This window comes from Pinus tabuliformis, chromosome Q, assembly GCF_031772625.1.
Source record: "Pinus tabuliformis cultivar Carrire ecotype Pingquan chromosome Q, CPIR1, whole genome shotgun sequence".
Taxonomy (NCBI): Eukaryota; Viridiplantae; Streptophyta; class Pinopsida; order Pinales; family Pinaceae; genus Pinus; species Pinus tabuliformis.
The window spans coordinates 546,258,977-546,285,603 of record NC_142296.1 but is presented as its reverse complement, the minus strand read 5'-3'; the positions used below and the strand labels follow the sequence as shown (position 1 = coordinate 546,285,603).

Sequence of the window (26,627 nt, the reverse complement as noted above, 5' to 3'; positions counted from 1 at the left end):
ACTTCGATTTTTGAATCCATAATGGCTTACTCTACATGTCCTAGCACTAATCACTTACCTTAGCTATTCCTTAGAAAAACCTTAAGACTCTACGGAAGTGCTTCAATTTTTCCATATGTAAAGGTTTTCTGTACATTTCAGTCATGTGTTTTCAAGAAAACACAATTCTTTGTCTGTGCAAAAAGTTGAATAGCAAATGAGTAAGTCAAGGATCAAGGTTGGCATCTACCCATGTATAAGGCCTTGATAAGGGAAGTTTTAAGGATTCAACCCACAAAACATGTTATGCATTAGCTCCTAACCCACTAATCAAATGCAATACTGTTGTCTTGCATCAATCCTCTTTCATTATGATTATACTTCAAAGTAACAGATAAAAGTAAACTTAAGTACAGACTGTTGCAATGGACAATTAAAATGTTTTCATAATTTGAATTTAGTGATTGCATTTATATTCATTTTATTCTAGATTTAGCTTTGGCATTTTCTAGTTGTGTTTGCACTCCCGCATTGTACCTGTATTGGTTGTATCCTTCTGTCCCATTGACCTACATATGGTCATTCAGTGGACATTAATAAAATTATCTTATCGTATTCAGGGTTTTTCTACAAGAATTTTTACTTTCATATTTTCATCCAGCATCAAAACAGTTATAGCATTCCACACATAGTTGTAGAATTTTAAGCTCGTTAGCCCCCATATCAACTCCAAGTGGATAACTGAAGAGTCAAAAGAATAAGGATTGCACTCAACCTGTCTCATAGTCATTGAACCCTAATATTTTCAAGTTACATGCATATTTAAAACCATTATAGAGTCTCACTGATGAGTGAAAAGAAAATAAATTTATCAATACAGAAACAAATTTTCTCAGAAACAAATATTGTCCTAAATGTTACTTACTTTTATATTTGCAGCTAGATCTTGCATGTAGTCTTCTGAAATCTGCAGCAGCAATAACATTGAATCCATGTACACAATAAAGATGGAGCATATGGAAATGAGAAAATAATACGAGATGGTAAAAACATTTCACAATAAAACAGGTTGAAAATAAATACGAAATTTAAAATGCCACATTGTTTCCAGTGAAACCTATGATAACTCCTTGATTGAAGACAAATATGAATCACAAGCAACTTCATGGTTGCCCAATTAACAGAATCTTATTAAAACATTTTATCTAATGGAATAATAGGCTTCAACACACCAATAATGGGATAAGAGATACTTTTGAGAGTCCATAGCTTTAAGAAGAGAAACAGAAAATTATTGATCACAAAATACTAACTAAAAATGCAACCTGCTGACTGATTAGAGCCCTATTACCGCAAAATCTAGCACCTTGGTACAAAGCCTCAATAAACAACCCAGATTGAGTGCAACAATAGGTTTTACCACTGTCACTTCAACAAGGATTCTGCTAAGTTTAGTGATGGTCAGAATCCAACACAAGAGAGGCTTCCCTAGCAGATATTAGGAATCAAGTGTTGAGAAATCTAGGGGAGCTAATGTTATATGATTTCTCGAACTTCGATAACTACTTGTGATATATTTTTACTTAACTTGATAAAGCTTCTTCTTTCACTTGATTACTAATAGCGTTCTCTATCATCAAACAGCTACCAAACAGTAAAATCAATGAGACAATAGGACACAAAATATAGGCAAACAGCCAGGGCCAAAACCTCTCCAACTGAGAGAAGAAACCCGCCAAAATTATTTCTCTTCTTATAGACCTTCAATTGACAAATTCCAAGACCTTTGACTCTTGACCAAGACCCTCCAAGACCAAGTCAAACCTTGTTTCTAGCAACTTCTGCAAATCTGACTTCCAACAGCTTCTTCTACAACTTCGACCTACCCAGCAATTTCTTCAACAACTTTGACCTGCCCAACAACTTCTTCAGAAACCCTAACCCTTGCACGTGAGAAACAATGGTGTATTTTTGCTCCTCTCTTCTTCGCTTGGGTAGATTCTCTCTCCTAGAGAATTCGGCTTCCAAAATAGTTCTTCTTGATGACCTAACTTCACTTCTGCAACTCGGCTTTACTGCAGCAGCATGAACCCTAATTCCTTCGCACATGTGGAGAGAAGTAGCCCAAAAACAATCCCAAAACTCGACTTCTTCTTCTTCCTTCGTCCTCTTCTTTTTCGCACTTCTTCTCTTCCTTGTGATCGAACTTATGAGAGTGAAGAGACAAATCTAGAAGCACTCTCAATGGGTCCTTGACCTATAAAATAAATTCTCTTGAGCATGAAACCCATGTCTCAAGACTCACAATAATAAATTTATTTTTCTCTTTTCATTAAATACATAAAATCATAATTACATATGTCATTATGAAGACCAAACCTAGTTACATATTTCAACACTCCCACTTAACTAGGGAGGTATTCATAATACATGTAAGGTACTTGGACATTTTCAATCTGAAGAATTCTCATTAGAAGAGTCAAATTGGTAACCCATATGTTTAGCATCATATCAACCAACATTGTCACATAGCAAGGCCTTGACTAACAGTGCTATCTCTGCACAAGATCAGAGCACAACGCTAGCGAGACTAATGACGTATAGACACCATCATCATTGTCTCTCAAGGTACATACCCCACTCGGCAGTTCACAAGGTATGTCCTTCCAAGACTATTCTTATCTTGGATTCCCAGACCTCAAAGAATATAGGTCCTCTACGACTACTCTTTGGATGTCGTACCTCATCCTCAAAGAGCATCGGATGTCAGATGCTTACACAATCCTCCATTCTTTCTTCCAAATTGAAGACAAGAATAATGTATCTATCTCTCCCTCTCAACTAGGGAGGATATACCCATTCCTATCAAGGCTATAACCATTACTATAAAAAGAATGTACCCAAGCTCCCTCTTATCCATGGACTTGTCCAAGCTCCCTCTTAACCAGGGACTTGCTTCCAGCAACTTTCTGCTCTAGATGGAGATTATGTGACTATCAGCTGGTTTTGGGGCTCCTTTCGATGTCATGAATTTTCATGTTCATCATTATGGAGCCTTCATCTTTGAGACATCTTTGTAAGGCATCAGCCATCCATCACTTTCCTTCACGAACCATGTCAGTCATGTCATCTGTTATGAACATAAATTATGTAAAAATAAATAAAAATAGATAATAAATATTAATCATAATAATATAAATATAATAATCATAATAATATAAATATAATAATAAATAATAAGTAAATTAACTAATGGTTAGTTAATTTACTTATATATAGGACCCTCATTCTCATTTGTAATCATCCTACATCAATTCTTTATATAATATACAATTTACACTTACTATCCTACGATGCATGTATATGTCTACGAAGTATTTTAATATTTCTGTAGTGTATATGACTAGTGGTCGTTACATTGGTATCAGAGCAGTTCGATCCTCTGGCCGCTCCACCGCTCACAGAGTCACACTCTCTGATTCAGGCCCTTGGCCATCCAGGTTTCATCAACATTTTTGTCGTCGAGATTGAATCATTTCGCTACACTTTTGGGACTTTCTCCGTCGCTAATTCATCAGAGGGCTTTGCCCGTTAAACAAAAAATAAATAAAGAAAAAAATAAGATAGTCAAAGAAAGAAAAAAAGTACATATAAGGATTAAAAAAAATCATATAAAAATATATTGTAAAAAAAGGATATATATAGTCTAGTGTGAAATTTGAAGGAGAACATTCATATATATAAAAAGGTTTTACATTATCGATACAAAGTGCATGATAAATTTAAGAGGGAATCTTTCCAAATATCTTTAAAACTATACGTAAGAAAATGAAGAGTATATAATATTATCTTGATTCTTCATTAAGTGGTTTACAAGCCCATGGTTTTAGCAACCCATGGTAATTGCCCATGGTATTTTCAAGGTAAAAGAAAAACAAAAGGAATACAAAAATTCTATATGTGAATGGTAAGTTTTACTTTTACGTGGAAAAAATTAACTGAGTCAAAGGAACATAAGTGGACATATATTTTATATTATACCCCAAAGAGATGAATAGTCGCATTTCACTAGGGTTGTAACTTTTCAAAAAGAAAAAGAAAATATTATAAATAAAAGATATATAAAGAGAAGTTTTATATTATAAAGGGGTATTTTAAAGAAAAGTTCAAGTCAAAAAAAGAGAGAGAATATTAAGTTTTAAAAAAAATAAAAAATATTTAAAATTAAAAAGGTTACGTCAAAGCATATCTCTTTATATAAGTATAAAGAAAAACATTCAAATATATATAAGTGAATATAAGAAAAGGGTAGCATTAAATTTTATTCCTTAGTGGATTAAAGGGAAGATATATATTCTTATAAAACATAAAAAGGTGAATTTGGAGAATATTCCAATTGATAGCTAAGTGTTCACAATCCATCAAATTAAAAGAAATTTTATATATTTAGATTACATAATACCTTAAGTCATCTCGACAAAACAAATGGGATCAATCATTTAAAAAAATGAAGGAGCTCAATTCTAAAATGACGAAGGAAGAAAGGTTTTCCTATGGTCTTTCAGTTACAGATCACAGAGTAATCACATTAAAAGGAAGTATCCAAGGAAGAGAAGTTAATGTCGCCATCAGCCCAAGCAACGATAAAAATTATATCAACATCAACTTGGCAAATCAACTATTAATTCCAGATCTAAGCATTGGTGTAAAGAAAAATATTTTTGACCAAAAAGAGTATAAAATTAGTGATCTACAAGTGACAATAGGTCATTATGAGTACATATCTCAATTTCATGTTGTAAGGATGGATAAAAAGACAAACATCATACTCGGTCAACCCTGGTTTAAGGATTTGGGTATATTCATGTTAAACATAGAGAAACAAGTTTTGATGTTTCCTTATAAAGGGAAGATGGTCACATTTCGAGACATAACAAGTAAATCAAAATCAATAAAATCTTCATTAGAAGACCTTAAGGATATCTCAGACTTGATGTTTCAAGATAACGAAAAAACTATATCAAAGAAGCAAAAAGAGCTTGAAGAAGTCATCTGCAGCAAAGACAAAGAAATTTCACGCCTCAGAGATCACCAAGAAAAACTACTCGAACAAGTCAAGAAAGCTAAAGCATCAAAGAAGGAACTCAAGGAGCGTTTATTAGAACAAGAAGAAGAAAATTTACGTTTAAAGAGCCTTAACCAAACATTAGTAGAACAAATCAAGTGTTTAAAAGATGAGAAGCATGAAGGCCAAAATAAAGTTGACTCAGAGAATGAGGAATGCTTATGTCTCAAAAATCATAATCAAAATATGCTCAAACAGATTAAAAAACTTAAGGACGAAAATAAATCATTGACGAATAGGTTCAAAGAACTTGTTGCAAAGGAAGCATCAAAATCTCCAGATGTAGTAGTCCAAACTGAAGAAACAAACATCAATATCACTAATCTCGCAGTTCAGGCAAATGCAAACCCTATTAAAGTAAAAACGTACTCAAAGGTTGTCGTTCAAACAAAAGACACCCCAAATAAGGATTCAATAGTTAAGTCAACAACAACAATGCCTGATGGAAATCAAGAAACTGCCATAAAAACGTTTAATGAAGTTCAAACAAGAAAAATTCCTTATCTACATCCGAATCACAAGAGTAGACACCTTAATCAACCTACAAATGTATATCACACAGAACATAAACAAACTTATGTTCCAAAGAATAATAAGCTCAATCCAGTCATACGACAACTATTCACCACACATCTCAAAGGGTCAGAAGATTTCCCTAAAGATTAATCTAGGATGGTCTGATCCATTTTCTGTATGACAATTCTGTTTATTGCTCAGAACATCATATCATCTTATATCAACAAATATAAAAGCTCAAAAACAAGAAGATATTCTGAACGACAGAAGAGATCCGATCCTTCATCAATAAGCTTTGAGGTCAAAGCTTTTTGAAGGAGAAGGCAATGTTATGAACATAAATTATGTAAAAATAAATAAATAATAAATAATAATCATAACAATATAAATATAATAATAAATAATAAGTAAATTAACTAATGGTTAGTTAATTAATAGTGAAAAGGCATGTCTTAGAGACATGCCTGCTTGTGAAAGGGTACTTACCTGGCTATATATAAAGGACCCTCATTCTCATTTGTAATCATCCTACATCAATTCTTTATATAATATACTATTTACACTTACAATCCTACAATGGATGTATATGTCTACGAAGTATTTTAATAGTTCCGTTGTGTATACGACTAGTGGTCGTTACATCATCCTTCCTTTTATCGGAAAGTGATCTACTAGACCATATCTGGATTTTCTTTATATAGCTACCTTTTTCACATCATGTTTCCTCTAGGATCTTCTATCTCACCACATGAGTACTAGTTGTGGGTGAGTTCCACAACTCCCTTTCGGTAGGCCCTGAATCATCCCATCCAGATATTGTTCAAAAAAATCAAAAATGAACATCAAATAAAATTACCATTTGTGATGGCCCTTCATCATGGCATCTACGTGTAGCAACATCAACATCCTGCATACAGATTGACACATCTCCAAGATATTCAATGTCAAGGGTATCCTTTATTTCCAAACTTCATCGAAGTCTCCATACCTTTTCCATGGAGATGTCCTGGTCAATTCTCCTAGTCATTAGATATTAATTTCCTTTTCTATGTGCTCATAGTTGCATGTTTCACGATCTCTTCCTTCTTTCTTCACATATTGCTTCCCAAGAACTTTCATCCATAGTTATTTCATCTTTGTCAACCACCTCGTATTCTATATGAGGGCATCTTATGTTGAAACTTGATTTCATCTAGTCAATATGAACCATGCCCTCATGCATCTTTCCAAAGGAGGAGATCTCTTTTCTTTGATCATGCTCATGAGATAGACCTTTTCCCATGCAACCATACGACGACATGACTCAATTAAATACATGCATACATACCTCCTTCCTTCTTTTTGGTCATCTAGGTTGTTGAAGAAAGTGTAACTAGGTTCGGTCTTCATAATGACACATTCCAATGTAAATGATGTAAATTTGTATCTAGCAAAATATTTTTGTAAATTTGGGTCATGGGTTTCATGCTCAAAATTTTGTTTAGTACCTCCCATTGTGAGCTCTAGGCTAGGTGATAGGATTGTGTCATTGATGTTAATATTACACTTGTAAATTGTATATAAAAAGATGAGTTTGTGTCTCCAAGATCAAGGGAAAAACCATGTTAAATGTCTCCAATAAATGCAAGGCAAAAGGACAAGCAACTAGGCATCAAGAAGGCCTCCAAAGTAGATAGTTCAAGTCGGCTTCAAGACAGATTTATAGGTCGGCTAAAAGGCAGCACAAGAAGGCTATAAATAGCCATCTCATACTCCATTCGAACTCACTCTCTCATTCACTCACTTGATCTTGGGTTAAAAAGAAGTGCGAAGAAGAGGAGTTGATCTAGCGAGGAAGAGGAGGAACATTTCGGTGGATCCTTGGATCTGTTTTTGGGTCAAGTCTGCCACATGTGCGACGAGACAAGGCTACAAATTTAGGGCTGCATAACAGTCCAAGTGCATCACCTCAAAAGGGTTCGGTTTTGGTCTCAAAAGATTCGGTCCTTCACCTAGGAGTCTTCAAGTGCAGCGAAGGGATAAGAGGCTAGGAGAGCCCTAAAGCCACTGACACGTGCGAAGAGACAAGAAAAGACAGGGTTGCAGATTAGGGCTGCATTACAGTCCAAGTTCATCATCTAAAAAGAGTTCGATCTTTGGCTTAAAAGTTCAATCTTTCACCTACAATGAAGATAAAAGTATTGCAAAGAGGAAAGGAGGTTAGAAGAACCTCAAGTCTTCCCGCACGTGCAAAAGAAGGATCTACAATTTGTTGCAGGTCTGATTTTAGGACAGCAAGACAGTCCTAATCAAGAAGGCAGATCTCCCTTGTTTAAGGACAAGTGTTGAGCACAAAATTGTCTAGTAATTGCTCTTGATGCAAGTAAGATTTGGAGGGATTTGGAGGGATGAAGAAGGAAGAAAGAAGCTGATCCCAGCACCTACAGTGACAGATCCGGTCTATTGTACAGCAGTAAGAGGACAGCAGTAGCAAAAGGTACTTGCCTTGATCTTAGAGACACAAGTGTCAAAGGGCCTTTGTCTAGGTCTTGGAAACTTTGTCAAGTGAAGATTCTATAAGAAGAATTACTGTGGGTTTTCCTCTCAGGCTGGAGAGGTTTTGCCCTGGTGGCTGCCTACATCTTGTGTTATTGTTCTTTTGCTTATCTTGCATGGTAGCTGGTTGATGAAGTTAATAAACGCAAATATAAGGAAGAATTCGTTTGAAATAAGAAAAAGTTAAAAATCCTTCACAAGCAGTTACCTAGATAGAGAAATCATCAACATTTCAAAGCCCTAGATTTGTCAACATAGACTTCCTTTAGCAGCTTCCTTTCCTTGATTGAGAGTACTTCAACCATCTTGACATGTTATATTCCTTTGTCATCATACCACCATTCTTCCAAACAATGAATCCCATAAAGGGTGGAATTCTCAGCACTTGCTTCGAATGAAGATTCCAACAGATAATCTTGATTATCCTCATACTACAAATGCTTCTTCCTAATGATGTATGATGAGTTCTACACTAGATAACTTTCTTCTAACCATAAGTCCTATTACCCACCATCTTGTGGGTGATATCCCCAGGAGAAATTTTTTCTCCATGATGGGCCTCAGCCGGCAACCCCTTGATGCCTCCTGCTAGCTCCTTATGCCATTTCTCTACCCCCTGAGCCAACCATGTGGTCCCTCACCCACCGGTATTGATCGTATGTTTGAAGGTTGGCCTCCTGAATCTAAAGGTATGTCTTGTCATTTGATAATTGAGTATTGGGTTTATTTATCATGGATACTTATGGGTATGGATTGATGGGGGGATTTCGCGGAAAGAGTGGGCTTAGTTTGTACTCTTGTGTCCTTGATCTCTTTTGGTTGTTACCCTTGAATCTTAGTCCTGTGGGATCTCCTTTATTGACCATTTGGTTCTAGGGTGGTACTACTTGGGAAACCTCGACTTCAGGTGCATGGTCCCGCTCTTTTACTTACATGCATTACTCCCTTCCCACTCATTATACCCCATTCATCATTTCTCCCACTTGGGCCCACATTCCCATTTTGGGTCCACATAGGGCTAGCCTCCCTATCCCCTTGCCCCCACCTTGGGTTAGGACTAGAATGATGCCCCAGAGGTTGAAGCAACTAAAAAAAGAAGGAAAAGCATAATTGGCCACATTTAATAGAAAATTGTACCACAAAATGCAAAAGATGGTTGGGACAAAAATAAATAGCACATGCACAAAAGCCAATACATGAGCTCTACCCCAATCCATGGCCATCACCCCAATTCTATAGGAACTAGATGAGCCTCCTTTATCATTCAGGAACCCATGATTGTCCCAACCCCTGGAGGGCAATGGACCGCCCTACCTTGAAGGGGGTAATCACTATTATATCTCACACATCATGCTCTTGTCCTTTGAGACCCGAGCAGTTAATTAAAGAAAATTCATAAAAGGCAAAAGGCATATAAAGAAGGATGGAGAAATCAAGGTCGGGGCACCTCATGTACCACAACTGCTTCCTCCTATACATTACATACCCAGGTGTGGGCTTCCCCTTATCTATCTACCCCTATGCCCCATTATGTGGCCCAAGGCTGCCCCTCTCATTCCCTATTCCATCTCACTTATTTGTGACTTGCCACCCACATTAGAGGGATGTAGCTTGGACATACTATCCCCTCTAAGGGCTCAAACCACCTAATAAGGTACTTGGATAGCCCCCTTTGGAGCTTGGAGACACTAGCACATGCCAAAGCCCACTACGGAAGGACATGCCATTATGAAGTGCCCACTTTGCTATCCATGATTTGTAAGCTCTTTTACCTGATTATTTTAATGATTGGTTGTTCTAGAAGCCTGGAGACGCATTGGATCTTATGCAGGATTACAAGTGGTTTCCATTTGGGTTTGGTCTCCCTATACAGGATCCTAACGCCCACAGGTCTACATTGGCACGTGTAGGGTGTCAATAGAGAGCCATGGGCCTCCACAGCAACAGACAGCACTCCACAGATCTTCATGGATGTTCAGAGACTACTAGCGATCCACTTTTGGGATGATGATGATATGTTTGGTACACTATGCCCAGCAGGCCCCCACAGGATGTTGAAGTTTCTAAGTCTACTTAGTTAGAAACCCTCCATGCACTTTATCTGAGTTATTCCTACCTACTCGTTATGTTACTTAACGAGTTATTTACGATGTAAATACTAAAAATAAACACTAGTGCATGCTCAACATATTACAGATCATGCAACTAAAGGAAACAGAAACAATCACACCATATGACACCATAATTTTTGGACCAATGTCCCCGGAAAAACCCAAAGTGGGAAAACCGGTGCAGCTATCTGAGGGTTTTCTTATTAAGCAATATCAGAGTACAATTTGGGTGCTGAAACTGGCCTACCCAACAGAGAATTTCCTTGGCAGTAATACCTCTCAGTTTGAGACAAATCTCTGGCTGAAACCCCAGATAATCCTTCCGGTAGCTCCTCAACACCAATATGCCCCAGAAACCCCAGCGTCAGCATCTCTCTGGACTACGTCAGCCCCTCTCTGCCCAGCATTGGCCCTGCGTCACCCCAGATGGGTCTGCGTCAGCCTTAGGAGGCCCCGCATTAGCCCTCTGGCCCTCTGCGTCAGCAACGCTGGCCTCTCTGAGGCTCTGCGCACCTCCCGACTACCTCTGCGTGAGCCCTGACTAGCTCCGCATCACTCTCCCCGGCTACTGCGCTGCTCTGCCGACACTATCTCTACCTCTTTGTCTCTCTGTACTCAATGCCCCTCAGCTGCAACTCTCGATCACTAATTCTATCTTTCTTAGCAAACTCCGCTCTAGAGAATAGAATGACTGATCACTCTAATGTACTCTCCAAGTGACCCTCAAGCCTCTTATACTTTTCTCGTTGACATATCAACGGCGGAGATTAAGTCCCTAATCAACGGCTAAGATTAGATCTGGCTTGATCCATTGTCTTTTGGCCCATTCTAACATAGTTTCATATTAATTCCCATTAATATTTTATTTTCCCTAAGTTTAGACTTAAGGACTCCATTAAAAATATTAATTATTTTAATATCTGTTGAACTGTTTAGAATCTACCCAAACCCTTTCTGGGTATTGGAGATCTCATGTGCCCCAATCTCTCCACCAAATTTCGTGGCTAGAGCACATCCGATGCTACCCCAAATCAACACAGGAGCCCCACACTCTTAACAAGTGTCCCAGCACTTGCACGATGTCATGGCAGCGTTCATTCCACCACTTGGACCATTACAGAGGATCTATAGGCATCTTCGATTCATATGGAGACCCATGGGGTCATTGATGTTCCCTCAAACCCACTGAAAGCACCACAAGTCTACTACTTTGGGAGCAAGGGGCCACCCCTTGTCCATCATATTTCGAGGAATTTATTCCTCAATATGGGACTTCAGGATACTATTGAGCCCTTGGAGGGCCCTACAACATGCACATACTATTATTTGGCCCCTTGTGAGGCTTATTTTACATTTGTAACCTATTTTGGTGGGCTTGTCACCAATAAGGGTTATTATTTGCACATTATTTTATCATTAGAGGGTAATGTAGGCTCATAGGCTAATTCAAACTCCTTAGGAGGCTATATATTGATGTTAGATACATTCATTTGGATCACCACTTGACTTGGGATTTCTCTAATCATAGAGAACTTTGCATCTTTTCCTTGGAGGATATTTTCTCGAGATGGATGAATTTTGACGTATGGATTTGGGCTATTTCTCTTGTCTTGGAGCTTTGTCATGTGAAAGAAATGTCGGTTGGATATATTCTATAATGTTGTAAGTGAATTTTTATGTTATTACTCCTGTTGTTGTATACTGCTAAAATTAGGGCTAGTTGTTGCAAAATTGAAATGTGGAATTGAGCATGTTTTAATTTAATGTACGGGCCAATGTTATATGAATGAAATGTCCCAAAGATTATTTGTCTTGATAAGCTTTCATTGTTTGCTTTGAAGTATAAATGCTTGAAAGTTACTTTCCTTGTCTTTCTCTCAACATTGGATGAAGTTGACTTTCTGGGCCTCCTTGATCAAGAAACCAAGTTCTTACTCATTATCATCTTTGACTCTATATCCCCAAGTGAATTAGACACTGGTCCCTTAAAGGGGTGATCATTTTAACCTTCTTCTTACTATTTTCCCCTTTTTCACCAAGTCTAGCCCCATTAGGTCACCTAGGGCATCAATTTCCCGGGAATTAACCCAAGGAAAAACTTCGATCTCCTAGAGGCTACTGCGCTGGTGGATCCCCTCCCTCTCCTCCAAATTTGAGGCACTTCTAACAGTGGAATCTCCAGGAATACCAAGCCCTAGCTCTAGGACCGGATTTTGCCAAAGCATTCTCAAGGCTAGACCTCAATAGGATCAATTCAACCTTTTGAAGTAAATATTTGTGTTTCGTCCTTTCCCTTCACCTTGTCCAAGATAGGAACATTATTGGTTGTCGCATTTCATCCCCAAACTTGGGTTGGGTCCACTTGGCCCTGTGCAGTCCCACTTCTCAATAAAGATTATTTGTTAAGGACCATTTGTGAATCTAAGTTTCCCAAGGATTATAGGGATTGAAAACCGCATCCGTAAGACCATTCCTTCTCCCTCAACCTTCCAATCCTCACCCCATACCCTTGGAAGACCAAGACCCTTGCTTAAAGAGCAAGCAAGTTCCATTCTTCACTCCATCCTCAGGAAAGGGTTTCTAGGGTCACCTTCCACCTATTCATTGATATATACTCTACAAGTGATCCCTACACTACCGGAACTCCTCCCATCGGTGAAAGTCCATAAAGAGCAAGGAGACTTAATTGTGGTGACAATGGGCTAAGCCTCCACCGTTGCCCTTAACCTAGCAGTTGCTCTCTTAAGAACCCCCTTTAGGTCCCTTGCTGGTTTGAGTGGTAACAAGTCCTACTTATGCTTCTAATGAGGTTACCAAGAGCTACTTTCATCTAATGATGACTGCAGTGGACTTCTATTTCAGCTATCTTTCATGCTTCTTATAATGATGATGAGCTCTTGCATCAATCGTATACTATTATGATGTCATCTTCTAAAATGATGCATCCTATTATGCTTCTAATATTTCCTATCATGATAGCAATATTTTACAAAAACTAAAAAGAACTAAGTGAAGAAGATTATCTCAATTATAGTAGAGATCTCTCACTTCTTCCTTCTTTGATTTCTTCTTCTCAGGTTCTTCCACTTCCACGGCGATATGGGTGTCTTCCTTTCCTCTTTTGATGCTGTCCTTCTTGAGCTTTGGACAATCTCTCTTGTAGTGTCCATATTAGTATTGGATCTTCGACATATTCTTCTTTTTTTTATGAGGACCAAACTTCCCAAACTTTCCTTTTCCTTAACCATGGTAGCAAATTCTTGTGCTTGCTCATTTGATCCTACATCACTTTTTGCCTTTCACCTTGTTTCTTCAATTTTGCGTAATGACCAATGTTCATTGAATGGGGTAGCTTCCTTCTTTCCATAGAAGCTTGATGTAAAATTGCCCCATTCCTCTAGTAGTGCATTGAGAACTATGGTGGTCATTTCCTTATCAGACATTATTTCTCTCAACTCTTGTAGTTGGTCTCTTATTTCAGATACCCTCATAAAGTATGAGGCTATTCCATCTTCCTTTGATATCTTCATCTTGTAGAGTTCTTGTCTCAATGATATCACTTCTCTAGCATTACTTACAGAGAACAATTCTACTAGCTTATCATATATTTCTTTTGATATCTCCAACTTTGATACATAGCGTATGAGAGGATCTTTGATGGATTCTATAAGGATCCTTTAAGCCCTAACTTCCTATTTCGTGTACTTTGCAAGAGCTTGAGCTTCTTCCTTTGGGGGTTTAATCATTGATCCATTAACATGATCAGCGACTTCATTTTCTATGAGGATCAAATAAGTCCTCTTCTTCCATGCAAGAAAGTTTGATGACCCAACCAATTTGTTGCTTTCCTTGCAGAATGAAGTCATTTTGATAGATTCAGATGTGGACATAAAGATACTTACTTGTAAAGATATTCCTTGATAACAATATCTTCAACTTGATACCTTCTTGATTTTTATGATGATGTTTATAATAGAAGATGTCTTCCTTCAAAAGTGATCCTTCAAAGAGAAGGAGATCACCTTAGTTCCTTGATGATAATGACAATGCCTTTTTCTACTTCCCTTGGATGTGTAAACTTCAAGATGCTTCAAAGTCCTCTTTCAGTGGAGGTAGGGTTTTTGTGGTCTTCTTCTCCTTGAGGTGATGATTGTGCGAGGTTCCCAAGAAAGCTTCAAGGGTAGAATCCTTCTTTAAACGAACTAGGGTTTTTAGGTCTTCTTTAGTAACTTCCTTCAAGATGATGATGTAATTCCTGTTCTTGTAGTGCCTTTGAGATGAGAGGTCCTTCTTGATGATTGACGCTCTTGATGATCTTCTAATGCTTCAGCCCTTGAGTGTCCTTTAAACTACCCTTCCTTGACTTGCCACCTTAGCTTTGATACAATGTTGAGAAATCTAGGGGCAACTAATATTATATGATTTCTCAAACTTTGATAACTGCTTGTGATATATTTTTACTTAACTTGATAAGCTTCTTCTTTCACTTGATTATTATTAGTGTTCTCTATCATCAAACAACTACCAAACAATAAAATCAAAGAGACAATAGGACACAAGATGTAGGCGATCAGCCAGGGCCAAAACCTCTCCAACTGAGAGGAAAACCCACCGAATTATTTATTTTCTTATAGACCTTCTTTTGTCACACAGAATGTCTAGGCACTGCGACAACGACTTAGATCAGGAGTTGTCACCCTAATCCCCAATCTCTCCATTTAAGTTGTCTCCCTACAACAAACTAAGGGGGGTAGACCCTACAGAAATGAAATGAAGAAGGACCAGTTGGGAACCAACCAATCTGGGAGACACAGTTGAGCGACCAAATACTTGTTTAGATCTAGCAAGACTTAAATGATTCGATTTAAACAATTGATACCAATGCCTTATGGAGTCAACTATCTTGCTAGGAAATTTAGGACCAAGTACAGGATGGACAACTGCTGCTAAGGAAAATGTTATTATGATGAAAAGAGATGCAAGATGCAATTAGCAAAGGGATGAGTGAGTAGTCTTGAGGTAAGATCATTTAAGGCTCAAGTACTTAGTATTGATTAACTTTATGACAAGAGTACTTAATGAAATAAAGAGACAATCTTATACAAGACAAAGTGCCAAATATCTCAAGTGCCAATAAGATACACAAGATAACCAAGATGACCACAAGATATATGCTCTTAAAGAAAGATCACTAATATGCCAAAAATTTATAATAACCACAAGCCAATAATGATATTAATGTCAAGAAAGAGAATTAGAGCATTTATCCAATTTATGCTTCAACGACAATTCTTCAATAAGATTATCAACACTCCCTTTAGACAATTAGGATTCTTCCAAGATAATGCCAATGACAATTAGATTCAAACCATTCAATTATCTTCAGATTACTCAATATTATGCAAATGGAGTAAATCACCTTCAATGCTACTTAGCTCAAAGAGAATTATATTTCAATGCAATTACCATTCACAAGTCAAGGCACGAGAAATGCTTTAGAAAGATAAATATCGACTATTCCCAACTTAAATGTTCTTTAGGGCAGCAAGCTTATATATGTGATTTTGAAGTAGGAAATCAAAAGACAACAGACACTTAGACTCGAAATCCAAAATCCAAAAAACCACTAAAATTTGTTGATGTAATCTATGCAAACAGTTGCCCTTACAAATGAAACAAAAGCACTTATTTTCAAAGATGATATCTATGACAGCAGTTATGTTTTCAGAGACAATAAGAGCACCAAAAAAAAAAAGATTTATGACAGCAAAGAAATTGCTTGTTGCAAACAAATATATCAGTGCTCTGAAAACTTGTGACAATCACCTTCACAATGATGTTAGAGCACTTAATTTTCAGAAATTATCTTTAGGACAACAGTAAGAAAACCTTTAAGATAACAACAAACAAATGTTATGACAGCAACAATATGACAATGAAAACAGTAAGCTATCAATGATAATCTTTACGCCAAAAATTTTCCAGACTTGCCCACATGAATTATCAAAAAATTATAGCCTATTATGATGTGATTTCCATAATTATGTCAGATCTAGTATACTTATTACAGTGAGAAATTAAAATATAAAATAGATTTAATGATGGATGCCCAACTCAAGAAATTAATTCATTAATGTATTAGACAACTTAGGAACTAATTTTAGGCTAACCCACATGAAATTTTGCCACTGTTATATTTCAGACTTCAGAAACAGAATTATTCGAAGATAACAGTGACCCAAAAATGTAGATCTAGGCCAAATTTTTGATACCCATCAAACATAAGTGACTTATTAATGTATTTAGCAATTTTTTCAATTAATTTCAAACCACTTAGATGTGTTTTTCACCACTATTAGAAAGGTATATGACTGTTGTAGCAAACAGTGAGGAAAAAGAGGGTTTAGAGATCAAACCCTTAGGCCCTAGGCCTTGAAGATCACTTGCCCAAGTTGCCAAAAAAATTTCAATACCTGAAACACAAATTTTTACCAATTTTTTTGCAAAAAACCACCAATGATCAGCTTCAGAAAATTTAAATATTCAGATCAGAAATGGAGCAAGGGGAATCTAGGGCCAATGAGGGCTAGCACTAGGCCCAATAGGGCTAGCGTTGGGCTAGGAGAAGGCAGATCTAGGCTTAGGAGCCCCAAAACTTGAAACCTTTTTTCCGAAAAAATTATTTTGCTTCAAATGCAAAATCTTCAATGGTTGGCCCTACAAAAATTTTGGAAACTAAATATCGCCCTCCAGGGCCTAGATCTATCTTAAAAGCCAAAACTTTCCTCAAATAATCTTAGATCTAATGCCTTTAACGAAAGGTCCTATTGTTTCTTCCCTGCAAACAGAATTTTGAGGCTAGATCTTGCCCTCTAGGGTCTAGATCTAACTCAGATTTGAAGATCTCCTTGGTTGATTTCTCATATCTATTCATGTAAACAATCTTTGAGCCCATCTCACCCTCCAAGGTCTAAATCGAGCTCAGATCTGAAGATTTCCTTGATTGATTTCTCAGATCTATTCCTGCACAAGTGAAAAGAAGAAAACCCATACCCAATATGTACAAAAATAGAGAAAATCCAAAAACCCAAGTGTTAAAATTCAAAATTATGTTACAAAATTTCAGATCTACACAAGTAAATAACAGATTTATACAAATAATTTACAGATCTATACAAATAATTTACAGATCTATCAACTCTGAGGATATGAGTCCAACTCTGCTCCCAGATTTGTAGATCTAAGGCTCTTTGTAGCCAGATCTAGCTATTTAGCACAGTTTTTTGAAGATAAATAGTTTTTTAAAATCTAGGTACTAGCCCAGAAAATCCCTACAAGATATATTTCGTTAGATAATCTCGGAGTTTAATCCGGAAAGCTCTCCAGATCTCAAGTTTCGAGAGTTGGCTCGTCCAACCGAAGACTTCCCCAAACAACCAAAATCTCTGAATAAAGATGACTTATGCACAATTAAAATATAAGTCGTCAAATTAATAGAGGTATAAAATAACGATTAGATCTTCAAAGATTGGAGATGCCTACCAATTGAACAAAAATTTTAATGTTATCTTAAAACCCAACAATTTACGCAAGATACGTGTGCAATAAATTGATCTACAAGAGCTATTAACCAGCGACTTATAAATAAGATCAGCGAAAAACTAAACACATGTTACCATAAGATACTAGAGAAAAACACTGCCATTAAGTAAAACGGAAACCCCAAAGACTTTGCGTTGTATTATTCCATAAAATACAAGAGCTTCAAGAGCTAGTACACGATCAAAAGATCGAATGAAAAGACAGAATGACACTAACCTCTAATTAATAGGTAAAATCTCCAACAACTAGTTGGCTTGATCCCTGTCAAATTGATCTCGACCGTTCATAAAGATTTAATTAATCTTTAATTATCATCATCCAAATTATTTAACTTTTGAGGAAAAATCGAATTTTTCATTTAATTGATCTTTAATTAACTCAAAATTAATTATTTTGAATTAATTTCCTCAAAATTTTGACTTTGACTTAACCACCAAAGCCCAAGGGTCCAAAATTTCTTGATTTCATCAATATTCCCTTGGCCGGGGACCTTCAAAAATTAACTTCTTTAAAACCGACAAATTTCACCATTGAAGAATTTAATTTTACCTAGGACACAATTAATTAAATTTTTGCCTTAGGATTTTAATTTAATTTTGCCAGAAAATTTAACTAATTGACTTATGAGGGGATTAATAATTTTTCCAACCCTCTAATATTTAGCCATAGTGTCTAATTATGAGGGACCATGCACTAAACATTTTTTTACATGAAGATTTTACTATTTAATACATGAAGGGGGAACACCCATTCGTAATAGACCCTCAAATATCTACCAAATTCTGCAACTCAAAATATAATCTAGAATACCAAGTAATTTGTAATAAAATAATCTAGCCAATTAGCTAAGATTATTCCCAAATTATTTTTACAAGGACTCAATAAAAAACACTAGGACTCACTTAATATCTTGATGACAAAATCCACCCTAGCTTCGGGGTGAGGTTGGAGGGAAAAACTCTGTCGATCATTCAATTAAAACACAATATAGAGAGAGTAGATGAAATAAATAATTTTTTGACAAGCAATGGCCTAGGAATCCCTGCAAAATTTTGGTAAATAAGTTTTTAATAACAACCAAAGTAGGCTCTTCAACTTCTATGTCTTGGGAGTTGGTTGGTTCAACCAAAAACGACCCCAAACACCCAAGATTTGAATAGAATGGTCTCTACACACTTAAGATAAAATTGTTAGATCACGAGGAGTTAGATAACACAATGAAACAAAAGATCTAGAGATACCTGCTAGATCGATTAATTCAAAATGCTTCTCTAAACTCAAGGACTAATGCAAGATACCTATGCAAATTGTAAATCCGCAAACTGGCTAATGAAATAACAATAATTTAGATTTAAAACCATTAGAGCATTAAGAACAAAATTCAAAAAGATGCTACCATAGAAGATAGAAGAGGAACACCACCATGAATTAACCCCAAAGAATTCTTTATTTAATTCCAGAAAATATTACAGATCCAACAAAGCTTCACTTAGCCAAGAGCTCGATTACAATGTGTTACAATGAGGATATTTGAGCTCAATTTATAGAAAAAATGAGAGATCTAGATCTGTCTCCAAGTGAAAATACCTAGGTCCAATGAATTGCACAAGTTTGACTTGATCCTAGAAGAAAATGACTAGTTGACGACTTGATCCATGTCCAATTATTCTCGTCCCTTGATTGACAGCACTAATCTTGAGGAAGGAATTTGATTTTTTTGAAAATGGGGCTGGACTGACCCCAAAATTTGATCCCGAACCAAAATATATTTTTTCAAAATTTTATCATCGAACGTTTCTCATTCAACTTAACCAACTTGGACCATCTTATTAAAAAATCATTTTTTTGGGAAATTAATTCCTTTTCTAGATGAACCAATTTCTTGTGGGACTTTTCCTTGCTTAATTTGTGGAGATTCCACAAATTTTTACTTGATTCCTTTCATGGGAAAGTCCACATCCATTTTTAATTGCCTTGGCTGGGGACCTCCAAAAATTAAATTCTTTAACACCCATGAATTTCACCATTGGAGAATTTAATTTTACCTAGGACAAAAAATAAATTAAATTTTTGGCTTAGGATTTTAATTTTAATCTGGCCAGAAAAATTTAATTAATTGACTTATGAGAGTATTAATTATTTTTCCAACCCTCTAATATTTAGCCATGGTGTCTAATTATGAGGGACCATGCACTAAATATTTTTTACATGAAGGGGGAAAACCCGTTCGTTATAGACCCTCAACATTTCCCACTTTTGCGACACAAAAAAAAATAATCTAGTAGACCAAGTGATTTGTAATAAAATAATTTAGCCAATTAGCTAAAATTATTCCCAAGTCACATTTACAAAGACTCGATCTAAAACACCTCGCCTAAGATCTTGACGACAAAATCCACCATAGCTTTGAGTTGAGGAAGGAGGGAAAAACTTTGTCGATTATGTGTCTAGAGACACAGATGATTCAGTGAGACAAAAAAACTCCTAATATGGAAATCGTCACCAAACAATAGCTTTACTTAGGTTGTTACATACAAACGTGATCATACTAGGATTATTTACATTATACATATGCAAAATGGGTTGACATCTTTACAAAACTGTCGACTGATGATGAAATTTGAAAGGCACGAACACTCAAACACAATAGATCCCTTTTGCGAAAAAATGGTGTACTGCTATGGGGTCGTTGACACAGAGTCGTCAACACCTTCAATTGAAAAATTCCAAGACCTTTGGCTCTTGACCAAAACCCCCGAAGACCAAATCAAACCTTGCTTCTAGCAACTTCTGCAAATCTGACTTCCAACAGCTTCTTCTGCAACTTCGACCTACCTAGCAGCTTCTTTTATAACTTCAACCTACCTAGCAGCTTCTTTTACAACTTCAACCTACCCAGCAGCTTCTTCAACAACTTCGACATGCCCAGCAGCTTCTTCTACAGAAACCCTAACCTTTACACATGTGAGAAACAATGGTGTATTTCTGCTCCTCTCTTTTTCGTTTGGGTAGATTCTCTCTCCTAGTGAATCTGACTTCCAAGATAGTTCTTCTTGATGACCTAACTTCACTTCTACAACTTCGCTTTACTGCAACAGCATGAACCCTAATTCCTTCGCACCTGTGGAGAGAAGTAACCCAAAAACAATCCTAACACTCTACTTCTTCTTCTTCTTCCTTTGTTCTCTTCTTTTTCGCACTTCGTCTTTTCCTTGTGATCGAACTTATGAGAGTTAAGAGTCAGTTCCAAATGAGGTCTAAGTTTTCTTTATATAGGCTTCTTAATGGGTTGAATTGTTCCTTTAAGCCGACTTGTCTCTTCATGTAGACCGACTTAATCTTTGTGCCATGACAAGGTCTTGGAGGGTCTTTTGACTCAATAAATTTTCTTTTACAATATGTAACATGCCCAAATGGGACTTCAATACATGACAATGACTCAATGACTTTATGACAAACTTAGAAGCACTCAATGGGTACTTGACCTATAAAATAAATTATCTTCAACATGAAACCCATGCCTCAAGACTCACAATAATAAATTTATTTTTCTCTTTTCATTAAATACGTAAAATCATGATTACATATGGCATTATGAAGACCAAACCTAGTTACATATTTCAACATCAAGTGACCCAATTTAATTTAGGCTAAATCCCCCCTAATGGTCCTACAAAAAACTTTCACCTAAGAATTAAGATATAAAATTAGGGTTTTCGGTGCACTAAGTTACAATTCCAAGAATGTGAATTCAAGTGCTACTATGGCTCAATCTAGAGCCTTAGGTCAAATACCAAAGGCTCAAGAAAGTTCCTAAACACATACAAATCACGATCAAGAAATTACACTTGGTTGTCATAAACTAGGGTTTCAAACCAGATATTTCAGTAAACAAAGTCTATAACAAAAATAAGAGAAAGCCCTGAAATGTATGATAAAAAAAAGGTGTTAAATTGGGGCCGAAAAAAATAGAGTAAATAAGAGAATATATTACAACAAACATTTTGCGGTACAAATAAGTACAACAGCACAATAAGCCCTAGACATCAACCCTAATTTATGGCTGAAAATGCATGTAAATTGATACTTTTGGTTTTTAGTTTAATTGCAAGCAAACCCTAACCCTATAACGATGTTATCTAAGACAAATAATGTTGAAAATGTATTATTTTGCTATAAATAAACCCAAGTATACCCTAGAATAAATAACATAAGCACAAATAATGTTGAAAATGTATGTTTTTGCTATAAATAAACCCTAACATATCTTGGAACAAATAAAACAAGAAAATATTTAAGATTTTGATAGATTGGCACAATAAATAAGACTAATGCCTTTCTCAATCTAGGGATAATATAGTCTAGGAGTAAAAATCCTTTGGAAGAAAAGACATGGATGTGGATTCCAAGAAATCAAGAGAGAGAAACTAGTGTCTACCAATCCTTCAACCCTAGCGTCCTTCTCTCTTCTTGGAAAATTGAAAGGTAGGGAGCTAAAACTAATGAAAAATATTGCACATGAAGATTTAAAGCCATAAAACATCAACAAAACCTTGGTGAAAATCTTAATAAACCCTAATTCATCAACAACAAGAAGATTGGAAGTAGATAACTCACATTTGCATAGCACATATCATCAAAGAACACCAATGATCATCAAAGGGAGAGAACCATCCACAAAATATCATCCAAGAGAAGTTTGCTTCAATAGTGCTCTATAGCGCAAAAGAGACAAGACAAAAGTAGCTAATAAAATAATCTCCAAGTGTGTGAGAATGAATCCAAGGGTAAATCGACCTTCTATTTATACTAGTTAGGTTGCCCTAAATTTAGCCCTAAAATCATTAAAATAAGAATAATCTATAATACAAGTTGGAGAGGTCACAATTGTTGGAAAATGCAATATGGCAAGTATTAATTCCAATTTTCCTTAACCTTAATACTTGCTTGTGAATTTTATTATTCTTATTTGTGTTTCCTTATTAGATCTTTTTCATCAAACAAATATCAAGAGCAAAAACAGTAAAGACAGTGGACACAGATATTAGGCTCCAAGCCAGGGCAAAACCCTTCCAAGGGGAAAACCCAAAAAACTCTTCTCATTTATAGAATATGCTTCAAATGAGACAACAAAGACCCAAACCCTAAACCAAGTCCTCCTCCAAGTACCAAGTCAGCCCTTCCAAGAGAATCAGATTACCACAGCTCAATCCTGCATCAACCAACTTCTATCTGCATAGCTTCAACCCCACAATTTCTTTCTACAACTTTATCCTGCAACTGTTGTAGAAACCCTAATCCAACTTCTTCAAGAGTTCCTTCCTTGAGCAAGACAGATCCTTCCAAGTTCAACGAAGTCAAGATAGAATATTCCTTCTTCTAGCAACTTGATATTGCACCTCGTCCCACTGCAACTCAGACCTTTAGTTTCGACCTCTTTTGTAGTTGCAGAAACCCTAGAATTTTGCACGTGTGAGAGGGATATAGCCCAAAAACAAGATTTCTTCCTTCTTTTACTCCTAAACCTTCGTTCTGCTTTTCTTTTGCTTCCTAGCTACAGATCGAACTTTCTTGAGATCGAACTTATGGATGAGTGAGTGCCAAATGAAGTCGAATTTGCTTCTTTATATAGCCTTTCCAAGGGGTCGAATTCCCTCCTTTATGTTGACTTGAAGTTGTAAGGGTTGACTTGTACTTTGGAGGTTTCCAGGACTTTCTAAACTCAAAATAAATTCTTTTACAAGATATATTTTGCTCGGAAGGGTCTTATAAGCATGACGTTAACTCTCTTGACTCATGACAATAAATCCTATGACCTAACCAACCCTAGAAGCATGAATAACATGCTTTTACCTAGAAGACCATCAATAAAAAGCATGAAACCCATGCTTTAAAATAACAACATTTTATTTTCTTCTTTTGTTTGTTACATAAGATACATATTGAAATGAGTACAACAAAAAATATGAAGATTGAAACTAGTTACTTTTCCAACACTCCCTCTTAACTAGGGAGGTGTTACCCACCACCTGTGGGTAGTATATAAGAGAAAAAATTTCTCCTAAATGGTCCTTAGCTGGCAACCAGCAACCCCTTGCAGCCACCAGATAGTTCGATGTGTCATTATCTCTGCCACTTGAGCCAGCCATGTGGTCCCTCGCCCACCTGTTATGATTGTATGTTTGAAAGTGGGCCTCTCGACCCCAAAGGTATGGCTTTCATTTGTACAGTTTGAGTAATTTTCCTTACCTGTCATGGGCACTTTTGGGCATGGATTAGTAAAGGGATTCGGCGGAAAGAGTAGGTTAGGTTTGCACTCTTGTCTCCACTACCTGATTTTATGGTTAACCTTGTATCCTGATCTCGTGGAATCTCCTTTACTAGCTATTAGCTCTAGAGTTGCCACTACATGGGAAATCCCAATTTTGAATTTTGGTTGTGTGGTCCCACTTCCCGACACCATATACATCACCCCCATTCCACTCATTTTAGCCCCATTCATCTCTTTTCCCATTCGGGACCACATGTGTCCATTGGGTCCACATAGGGTAGCCTCCCCTTCCCCTTGTCCACACCTTGGGTCGGGCCTAGAACGATGCCCCGAAGGTTAATGCAGTTAAAAAAAAAAAAAAAAGCATAATTTGGCCACTCTCAACAAGAAATGTACCACAAAATGCAAAAGATGGTCGGGACATACAAAATTAGCATGTGAGATAAAGCCAAACATGAGCTCTACCCCTTATCCATGGCCATCACCTTGGTTCCTATAGCACGCATTTTGTCAAAATTCCAAAGAAGCGGAAGTGCCAAATTTTTTCAACAAGATCGAGCTATCTATAGATAGTCTACATGTCATTGTAAACACATTCTACAAGTTATGTAATGTAAATGATCCTAGTAAGACCTCAAGTATATGTAACAACCTAGGTAAGTCTATAATTTTGATGATGAATTTCATCCTAGGAGGTTTTTTAACCTCGTTGATTACCTGTGTTTCTAGACACAGCTAATTAGAAGAGTTTTTTTCGTCAACTTAAACCCCAAATCTAGGGTGAGATTTATTGTCAAAATCTTAGGTGAGTCCTAGTGTTTTTAGTTGAGTCTAATGTAAATGTGATTTGGGAATAATTTAAGCTAATAGGCTTAATTATTTTATTACAAATCACTTGGTCTACTAGATCATATTGTGTCGCAGATGGGTTATGTGCCTTAAGGGTCTAAGTCAAATGTGTATTCCTCCTCTGAGAGTTGTAAATGTAAAATCTTATGTATTGAAGGGTGGAAAAATAATTAAATCCCCTCATGCATAAATTAATTAATTTTTCTGGCAAAATAAAATTAAATCCTAAGCCAGAAAATTAATTAATTAGAGTCAAAATTAAATTGTCTTAGGAAAAATAATTCTCTGAAGGAAAAATTCGTTGGTCCTAAAGGAATCAATTTTTAAAGGTCCTCCACCAAGGGAATATTGTATATTTCAATAAAATTTGGACCCTTAGACCTTGGTGGTTAATTCAAAGTCAAAGTTTTGAGGAAATTAGCTCTAAATAATTAATTTTAAACTAATAAAAATGGAATTAAATAATAAATTCGAAAATTCCTCAAAAATAAAAAATCAAGGGCCAAGATTAAAAGATCTTGAAGTGTTTATCAATGGCCAAGATTATTTTGACAAGGATCAAAGAAACTAGTCGTTATTTTTCCACTTGGAGGATAAATCTATAGCTTAGAGTCATTTTAGTCTCTAGCATCTTGATCTCTGGCTACAAAATCACTGTTGAAGCATCTTTGTAACTATTGTCCTGCTGGGAACTATTTTTTCTATCATAATAAAGACTTTGGGGTGCAATTCAAGGTGTTCTTGCTTATTGATTTGTGGTATGTGCTGACTACGGGCATCTCTATGTTGTGTTGAATATTGGTAAGATCTATTTTTTCATTAGATGGAGATAAAATCATACTATTGATAGTTTTGGGCTAATCTTAGGTGGTTTGATTCCCCATGTGATCTAACAGATTATTTTTAAGATAAATACATAGTGTTTGCGGGTACTTCAGTTCTTGGTCTCTAAGTTCACAAACTTGGGCATGAATCACTGTTGCTTGGATTCCAAATATTTATATGGTGGATTAAATCTTTGTTAAAGCTATAGTATACATTGAGGTTTCTAAAGTATTTTTAGTCATTCTTCAAAGGAAAAAAACTCCATAAAAATACTTTTCTCAAAATTTAAAAATTTTCAGAACTCTTGTATATTTTTAGATGTTGTAAGTAATTTTGTAAATATAATTTGTAAATTATTTTTTCTAACTTGAGTTCTGGGGTTTTAAGTATTTTGTATCTATTTGGGGTTCGGGTGTTGTATTTTCCATTTTTGCAGGTTCCATCAAGGAATCAAGTTGAAGAAGAGTTAGATATAGGGACTTGAGGGTAAGATCTAGTCTCTTGAAAAATTTTGTAGGGCTGTTCATTGAAGAATTTACAACAAAATTCAAATCCAGAAAGAAAAAAAAAATATTGAGACCAGGGTTTTCGGTTTCAAGCCTCTCGGGACCAGATCCAGTCTCTCCATGGCCTGCATCATCCTCTAAGGCCCAGCATCAGCCTTTTTCAGCCCTTTTAGGGCAGGTTGTGATCCCTAGAGGCCTTGACCTCTTCTCCAACCCCCTACACAGAGGATTTAAGCCCTTTTTAGGGCTAGTTGTGGCCTTTTAGGGCCTCGACCTCCCTCTGGAAGCCTAGATGGCATCCCTAGAGG

General features: G+C 36.4%; 1 protein-coding gene across 2 annotated transcripts in view; it reads right to left on the bottom strand.

Annotated features, from left to right (window-relative positions):
* Positions 1-26,627, bottom strand: part of EMB2804 (tubulin folding cofactor B) — a 287,364-nt gene that overhangs the window by 124,489 nt on the left and 136,248 nt on the right. For both annotated transcript variants that reach the window (XM_089384839.1, XM_089384838.1), the window contains exon 7: positions 905-946. In XM_089384839.1, coding sequence (XP_089240965.1) covers positions 905-946 — 42 coding nt within the window. The remainder of the gene's footprint in view (positions 1-904; positions 947-26,627) is intronic.